This window comes from Aulonocara stuartgranti (genome assembly GCF_965226115.1).
Source record: "Aulonocara stuartgranti genome assembly, chromosome: 14".
NCBI classification, from domain to species: domain Eukaryota; kingdom Metazoa; phylum Chordata; class Actinopteri; order Cichliformes; family Cichlidae; genus Aulonocara; species Aulonocara stuartgranti.
Window position 1 is genome coordinate 14881860 of NC_138950.1, and position 9133 is coordinate 14890992.

General features: G+C 38.4%; 1 protein-coding gene across 1 annotated transcript; it reads left to right on the plus strand.

Moving 5' to 3' along the window:
- Window positions 1–2582: 2582 nt before the first annotated feature.
- On the plus strand, window positions 2583–6399 carry LOC309688145 (extracellular calcium-sensing receptor-like; the record flags this gene model as incomplete). The annotated part of the gene is made up of 8 exons (XM_082503619.1): window positions 2583–2811; window positions 2940–3550; window positions 3687–3817; window positions 4712–4808; window positions 4960–5083; window positions 5207–5679; window positions 5764–5844; window positions 6043–6399. The coding sequence occupies 8 exons, from the start codon at window positions 2583–2585 to the stop codon at window positions 6397–6399; spliced, it is 2103 nt and encodes a 700-aa protein (XP_082359745.1).
- Window positions 6400–9133: the final 2734 nt, after the last annotated feature.

A 9133-nucleotide genomic window follows, 5' to 3' on the forward strand; every position in this document is an offset into this window, starting at 1 on the left:
TTCAGTAATAAGAGCAGAACCCCCTGCTCTTTACACAGTGAACCAAATTTCCATTTGGTATTGGGTGGGTGTGGCCTTATCTTCCGTAGCTTTATTCTACAACACCTATTTCTATAGTAGAATGTGTAAAAATGTGTGTTTAAAATTTTGAGGTATTTGTGAAATATATAAATAATGATGTACACCTGTATTAAAGATAAAAATTCACTTCTAACATGAGCCAAGCATTTCTTTAAACTTGATTAAATAGCAACCTATTTTCTAAAGTAAATTTTTTTAATGCTCTAACTTTTATTTTTGTCTATGTCAGTCAATTGTGATTTCCCCCCCTTCATTTTTGTTATGTTTGTCTTTTTAATGCATTAATGAACAGCATTAATGGTTACTATTAAGAGCAAGTAATACAGGAAGCAAGCCATCCATCCAACAAATAAAAGCTAATGCTGACTACTTAACACATGCCACACAAAAGAAAAATAATTGCAGCAAATGTGCCTCATATCAGGAGTTTAGTTTTCACTGACAGTATAGATCAATTCAGCTACAGATACAACTTGTCGTATAAGTTAGTCAGCTATGCGATGCAACATTTGGGTCTCATTTAAATCACACAGCACTTGTAGCCAGTGTCAAGCTGACTTATGGAACTCTGCTCTATGTCTCGCCCACACAACAATAAAATAAGCAAAAAATAATCCAGACTTTTTGGGACTTGCTCTGTGTCTTTGGCTTTCTGAAAAATATGACATAATCAATATATTAACATTTACTGCACATGTGTGAGCAGAATTGTTCATTACTGTGTGAATATGCAGTTACATATTAATTTACTATTTTTGTTACAGTTAAATGAAGTAAATATATACTCAGAAGCCATGAATAGAATAAATATTTTGTTATTAACTTCCCATAGCTTTAAAATAAAATATTTGTGACTTTGTCTTTTATTCTTGTCACCTCTAGGAAGACAGTGTTTGAGTTTTGTAACTTAAGGTTCATGAGAATCATGTCAACCTATCTCTGATTGGGTAATGTCATAATGACTCATCTGGAACAATGCAGTGACTCAAACATCTGAGCTTTTAACTCACTTCATTGGCTTGTCACAGACGCTGTTGGAGGGCCATTGTTTTCAGCATACAGTTTTTTATGGGGTTACGGTCAATTATGTATTCAGCCCTTGCTGGTAAATGTCTTTTAATGCTTTATCTGTTTTGTAATCCTGTTTACATTGTGTTCTCTGACGTTTCTCACACTGTAGATGAAGGAAAACCACTAAGAGTGGAGGGACACTCGATTAGAAAAGAAGAGGTTATGAGAGAGACACAGCATAGTTTAAAGATTGGGGATGTGAGAAGTTCTAAATCTAGTTTACCCGATTGTGTAAAACTGGCAGGCAGTGAGCCCTTAGCCCTGCACTCTGACGGTGATATTGTGATTGGAGGATTTTTCCCTCTGCATTATGTTGTGCCAAAACCACAGCAAAGCTATAACAGTGAACCCCAAATTCCACCTTGCAGCGGGTGAGTGTAAGGGTATTATTAATCTATGCTGGATCTTCATTTTGGTTTTTTTCTCCCTTAGATATGAATGAATGAAATATCAGTATTTTATAAAAAACTATATCAGTTGCTATGCTGCTATGCTATGTTTACATGGAATTGTGGCACTGTGACTGATGAACAAATGTAAATTATATTTATATTACATAATTTTTTATCATAATTTTTTTAATTAATTTAATTTCTTTATACTAAAAATGTAAATACTTTTTTAAAAAAATGTCTGCAGCTTTCATGAAAGACCCTTTCGATGGATGATGACAATGGTGTTTGCAGTGGAGGAAATTAACCATAATTCAAGTCTGTTACCGGGTGTTAAACTAGGCTACAGGATTATGGACAGCTGCAACTATATCCATAACAGCCTGCAGGCTCTGTATTCTTTGCTCACTCACTCAAAAGCTAGCAGTGAGGGAGAAAAAACAGCAGAAATTGAAAACAGTGGTATTGAAACAAAGCAATCAAAGACTGTGGCAATAACAGCCAAGTCAAAAATACTAACCATACTGAAAGAGAGAAGTGCTGAAGTTAAGACAGCAATTCAGCACAATCTTGGAAACACTGAAAATGACATAAAAGTAAATGCAACAGAAGAGATAAAGGCAAGACAATCTTCCACATGTCTGTATTATTCTCCTGTGCCTGCTGTGATTGGTCTTGCATCCTCGTCCCCTACAAGAGCTGTAGCTCAAACACTTGGACCTTTCAATATACCACTGGTAATTATCTGTACAACTTTGTTTAATAATGTTATGTGTTTGGTTTGTGTCTCAATAATATAGAAAGAACTTGCTCTCCTTCTAGGTGAGTTATTTTGCCACTTGTACCTGTCTTAGTGATAAGCATTTGTACCCATCATTCTTGAGAACTGTGCCAAGTGATCTCTTTCAAGTTAGAGGTCTCGTAAATCTTGTCACTTACTTCGGCTGGTTCTGGGTGGGCACAATAGGAGCTACGGTGAGTCCAAAACATTTTTAAATGCTACAATGGGACACTTTTAGACAGCAACATGGTTTATAAATGCTTTCTGTATATACATTTCAGGATGACTACAGCCTTTATGGCATCCAAGCATTCTCTAATCAGTTTAGAAGGCAAGGTGGATGTGTGGCATTTCATCTCTCTATCCCAGCATCACCCACAACGGTTGAAATACTAGAAATGGCAGATAAGCTGGAGAGCTCAACTGCTCGGGTTGTCGTGGTCATTACTGCAGAAGTAGATGTATTGCATCTGTTCTCAGAAGTTAGTATCTTGATTGATGTATTTTGTAAATAATAACATCTTAATTAATAATGTAACAAATCCTATTTTGGGTATTTTTAAGTATATATGTGAATAGTCTTCACAGTTGTTTATGTTTGCCTTTCCAGCTAGCTCAAAGGAATGTAACAGGGATACAGTGGATAGCAAGTGAAGCCTGGGTGACCTCGAGCCGGCTGGCCTCACCTGACTTCCACTTTCTCCTGGAGGGAACACTGGGCTTCTCCTTCCCTGGAGTCAGCATTCCTGGCTTGAAAGAGTTTCTTTTGAATGTCCGACCCTCTCCCAAACCAGGAATGGAATTCATCAATATGTTCTGGGAAGAGCAGTTTGGGTGTAAGCTGGAGTTTGAAAGAGACAGAGCCAAAGAATATGAAGTGAATACTCTGGAAAGATTGAATTATATGGATACTTTGAATTACAAACTAAGCTCTCAAAACAATTCTAGCTATATGGTTGGGCTTACCGTTGGACCAAAAAGATTGTTTAATATGTCAGCTGATAGAAATTATGCAGGTTCTTTGGCAAAACCTGTATGCACAGGTTCAGAGGATCTGAGACAGACTGACAGCAGTTATAGCGATGTATCTCCGGTCAGAATATCCTATAATGTGTATAAAGCTGTGTATGCTGTTGCCCATGCTCTGCACACTTTCTTAAACTGTGACTCTGTGGGACATAATAAGGGGTTGTGTGAGAAACACAGATCATTTTCGAATGGTCAGGTAATTGAAACAATCACAAAATATCCAAATCATAATTCATGTGATTTTTTTTCTTTCGATTTTGTAATTTTTAAAAAATATATTTTTTATTTGTTTCGTTTAATATTTTATTTTTTATAATTCTCTTCTGATGTAGTTTCTTCAACATCTGAAGATGGTCAATTTCACCAACCAGTTCAATGAGAAAGTATATTTCGACTCCAATGGAGAGCCAGTCCCTCTCTATGACATCATTAACTGGCAGAAGGACAGCAAAGACAAAATGAGGTTTAGTATAACTTTTAAGTGAACATTACATGTGAAATACTGTATGTATTAATCCTAATTTGAACTATAAACACCTACTCTAAAAATTGTCGTAGATTTAACTGTCCATTAAGCTGGAGTGAATAAATAGGTGTTTTAAATTACAGTTTTTATAGCGCAGGTAGTGTAATCATTCCGGGTACAGAATTTAATGTCCATAACTAGATTGGTTGCTGCTAATAGTTCAATGATAGTTTATGTTGGTTAACTTGTGACAGAACCAACAGCTCAATGTTAAGAAGGAAACTAAACCAAAAAACAGTTTTGGGGAGGTCACTTTAGGCTTCAGCAACGAATATAATGTTACAAACATGGAAAGACTGTCATTTCACTTTCACTCATTGTATCTTTTAATTCAATAAAAGGACTAGATGTTACAATCCCTGATAATGCATTTCTTCAAATGGAGAAAGTCTTGAGGGATGGCTACTATGAGGAAAGGCAGCCTGGAAACTTTACCAGCGGGACACATCGTTGTGTGCCTCAACTTCACAGGGTGTTTCATTATCACAAGCTATTTTGCCATTTTTCAATAAAAATCAATCATATCATATCAAAATCATATATAGATACATATATAGATATATGATTGATTTTTACTCTAATCTTTAAAATGTATTTGTTATTTTCACTGTAGAGGGTGTTCAAAAGGGTGTAACTAATGCACTGTGTACTGTGAATTCATGGACAATTTTAAATCTGTGACACTTTGTTAGAATAGGTTTCTGTGGACAAAGTCTTTTATGTCCCTTTGAAAGATCTGTCTGTTACAACAACCATGAACAAGAAGTTATGGGTATTTACTTTATAACCCAAAACTTTGGTTTGGTTTTATTCTGAAATATTTCAAGCTAGATTTATCAAAGTTGGAAACTATGATGGTTCAGCTCCCCATGGCCAACAGTTGCAGATAATGAAGAACACTATTGTATGGACAAAAGGAGAGAGGCAGGTAGGTTATAGTTATTGTAAATGTATTTCTTATGCCACTTTAAAATTAAACATTTTTAATCAACTTTGATCAACTATGTCAAATACTCAGTAAGAAAATATTACAACCTATTGATTCACATTATTATATCTTTTTTCTGTTCCTTGTTCAGGTTCCTGTATCTCAGTGTAGTGCTCCATGTCCCCCTGGCAGCAGGCAGGCCACACGCCGAGGAGAGCCCAAATGCTGCTTTGATTGTTTGCCCTGTGCAGATGGAGAGATCAGCAACCAGACTGGTAGCCCATATCATATTAAAGAATGAAAATGTTGCACTGTTAAAAAGTATTGAAAAAATATTGATTAGTTCCTGAATTTTAATCCACATATGTCTTGTTGTCTTGTGTTCTCTGCTCCCAAAGGTTCCACTGATTGCATAAAATGTCCTGAATACTACTTGTCAGACAAAGACAAGGTGAAATGTGTTCCAGGGGAAGAAGAGTTCCTCTCTTTCTATGATGCCATGGGTATTATCCTGGTTGCACTCACCCTGCTGGGATTCATCTTGACATCCATCATCACCATTGTGTTTCACAGTTTCCGCTTTACACCCATCGTCAAGGCCAACAATTCAGAAATAAGTTTCTTGCTTCTCCTGTCACTCAAGCTCTGTTTCCTGTGTTCTCTGGTGTTCATTGGTCAGCCGTCTTGGTGGACATGTAGGCTCCGCCAGGCAGCATTTGGGATCAGCTTTGCCCTGTGTTTGTCCTGCGTCCTTTTTAAGACCATTGTGGTTCTCCTGGCTTTCCGGACTAATGTACCTGGTTCCAGGGGTCGGATGCTGTTTGGTACAGCTCAGCAGAGGATTCTGATCATCTGTACCACAGCTCCTCAGGTGGGAAAGATATCAAACTGTCAGCAAATTATAATGTCAGTTTTTGTAGCCACTTTCTGTAACTATTATTTTATGCTGCTCCAGATTTGTCTCTGTGCTGGCTGGGTGCTAGCCGCACCTCCGTTCCCATTCAGGAATCCAAACTACCAAGCTTCAACTGGAAGAGTGAGTAGGAAGTACTAAAACACTAATTGTTGCAATTTCTATTCTTGGACGTTAATATCACTAAGTTATACAGTAAGATGTCTTCAAATCCTATAGAAGGGGACTTCAGTGATTAGTGTAGACATCAGAGCAGAAACAAATAAATCATATAAAATGAACCATTTCTCTGTATACATACTAATTGTTAGATTATATTAGATTGTGGTGGAGTGTAAAGAGCCATGGCCTCCTGGATTCTACCTGCTCCTTGGTTACATTGGCCTGCTCGCCTTTGCCTGTCTTCTCCTGGCATTTCTTGGACGAAAACTACCAGACACGTTCAACGAAGCAAAGCTCATCACCTTCAGCATGCTAATTTTCTGGGCTGTGTGGATTTCTTTCATTCCAGCTTATGTCAGCTCTCCTGGAAAGTTCTCTGTGGCAGTGGAAATATTTGCTATATTATCATCCAGTTTTGGATTGTTACTATGTATTTTCATCCCCAAATGTTACATTATTTTACTACGACCTGAGAGAAATATCAAGAAAGGCATGACTGGAAAATATTCAAGATGAATTTTTTATTTCTATTTCAGAGTAAAAAAAAATAAATTCTTATATTTTAATGTGAAAAAAAGAAAAACGTTGTGTTTATTGTGTTGGAAAACCCAGTTGTGTTTAAGTTTAATACTGTAGTAATCACTTATAATGTTTGAATGTGAAAGTAAATAAAATATCATCTGAAACATGTTTCAGTGATTCTGGATGTTTTTCTTCTCTTGTTAGTTCTGTTACTTGTTTTAACTAAAATTATTTGTTAAAAGCTATTATTTTCTACCTCATCTACAGCCCAACTGTGTGCAACACGATCCTGCTTACACATGGATTCAGTCAGCCCCAAAGTGATTAAACCACCAACAGTCTCTGTACTGTCCACACACGTCTTAGATAAAACAAAAGCCCTGCCTAGTGAGGCAAACACTGTGTTAAACACTAACATGGTTAGCATGTTGGACTGTTCTTGGTGTTGGTATGTATGTGTCTGTGTGTGTCTGTGTCGGTGTGTGTTTGTGTGTGTGAGATATCTGCAGATTCTGGTAAGAGGAAGCCTGCAGCTCCTTTCAGATCTCATGAGTGGAACAAGCTCTAACTGCAGCCCAAATGTGTAACATGGGAAGCAGTTGAGTGATTTAGAGCACTGCAACAATACAGGCAAGCCAGCTGTGAAAAGTGGATATAAAAAGTTCCAGTTCTAGCCATTTATACCTAAATCTTAAAATCTGTGTGTGGGAAAAACTGTTTCTTTGTTATATATGTCAAAAACATGATTTTTAGGCAACCTGACTGGTTCTTAGGTTGTTCTTCTGAGTTGCAAATAATGATTTTGGGTTTAATTGTCTAAAAGGATGTCTAAACACCTGGAACTATGTTGTTAAAGTTAAAATTCTTAAGATTGTTTTTTTAATGCCACAGTTTATGACCATTTATTCATTGCACTGATTGGCTGTAACAATCAATTTATTTTTCAATATATATATACTATATATATTACTTCAACTATTACTGGATAAAAAAGATGCTTTGTAAAAAGCATTTTTAAAATGTAAGCAATGAGCTGTTTAATTTGGTTCACAGTACACAGCTCTACCTGCTGTTAGAACATTCAGCACAGAGGGATTTTCAAATACAGCTTATTGAATAAATGAGTCAATATTTACCCCAAATTTTGAGTTTTGTCTAGTTTTTACAGTTGTTGACATCAAATCGAGGTTGCAGGTTATTTAGCAATTAAAGAAAGGCTTTTCTCAAAAACGTAACCAGAGAAATTAAAAGGAATATTTAGTGTTGAATTTCTATGTTACCTCCAAATATGGATACGTTTTAGCTGATTATACATATTTATTTTGTTGTACACTTTAATACACTTACTATAATACCAGTTGTATACAACTGTCACAGTTCATTCAAATCCAAAATATATTAGAACTGATGAAGAAACCCTTAACATTAAAAGACAGTTATTTTAATGACAGCAAATGCATTTTAGAGACTGACCAAGAGGTAAGGCAGACTGGAAAGCCTGATCAGGAGGTTCGATCAAACTTTAGCTATTGGACACATGGCCTCACATTTGACTCTAGAATATTTTTGTTACGGTTCTGGGTCCGTTGGACCCAGTATGTTGAGTTTATTCTATTTCGGTTTAATTCTGCTTCATGGATTGTTTTCTTATTCTCGTAGTAATGATGATGATTAATATTAGTTTCTTGTTTCTGTTTATCCCTGCTTAAGGATTTGTTCTCGGTTATATCTCACGTTTAGTTTAGTTCACGTTCCATGTGTCATTCTGTCTGTCTGTCTCACAGTGTCAAGTCTGCGTGCTTGTTTAGTAATTCATGTTTCCTGTTTTATTGTGAAAGTCTTTGTCTTATGTTAGTGTGTGCAGCTTGGGGGGGGGGTAGGAGGAGGTGCTGGCCGTCAGATTGGAGTCTGGGATGCGGGGCATCCCTGCTACTGCAGATAAGGGGGTGGTCCGCTTGCCTCCACCCCAGAGAGAAGGGTTACATCTCCTGGGTCTAGGTGCGGCTTGCCCCTCTGGGGGCGGGGTTTACCTGGACCTGGGATATAGAGTATGTTTGGGGAGTGTGACTGTCTGTGCAGTGTCTATTTGTGTCTGTCTACATGTTGGGTGAGTGCTGAGTATTTGGTTGTGTATATGGTGGTGGGAATGCACGTTTGTGTCCGTGTGCGCCTGTTCGTCTGTGTCTATATGTCAGGTTGGGTCTTAGACTCAACCTCTCTGGGTACATCTCAGGCCCTCTAAAGTACGGAGGCCTATCTCCCCTCACCACACTCCCTGCCGGTGGCTGATGCCCTCAGACGTTGGTGTGTTGGTGGTTCTTGTCGACTGGGGCTGGGTGCTCACGTATGTACCGGCTCACTCCTGATGGCCGATTGGCAGGGCCTGGTGCCTGTGGCCTGGCTGGGCAACCCCCTCTGGCCTCTGCTCCGTAGCTGCTGGGTGACCTCTCCTTTGGGGCTCTACTCAGCTCTTCCCAGGAGGGTGGCACGGTTCCCCCCCTTTGGTGGTCCTCCTCGGGTCCTCGTACTCTGGGGCCTCTGGATGTCTGGGGCCTGGATCTCCTCCATACCTGCTTCATACCCTGGTGGACAGGGCTATGGCTCCCCACACTCCCTAGCAGATCGTTACATGCAGAAACCTTTGGAATACAAGCATGCTGATCCACACAGGTGTGCACACAGGTGTACACACGGGTGTTCACAGACACGGACTACACCTTTCGTGGCT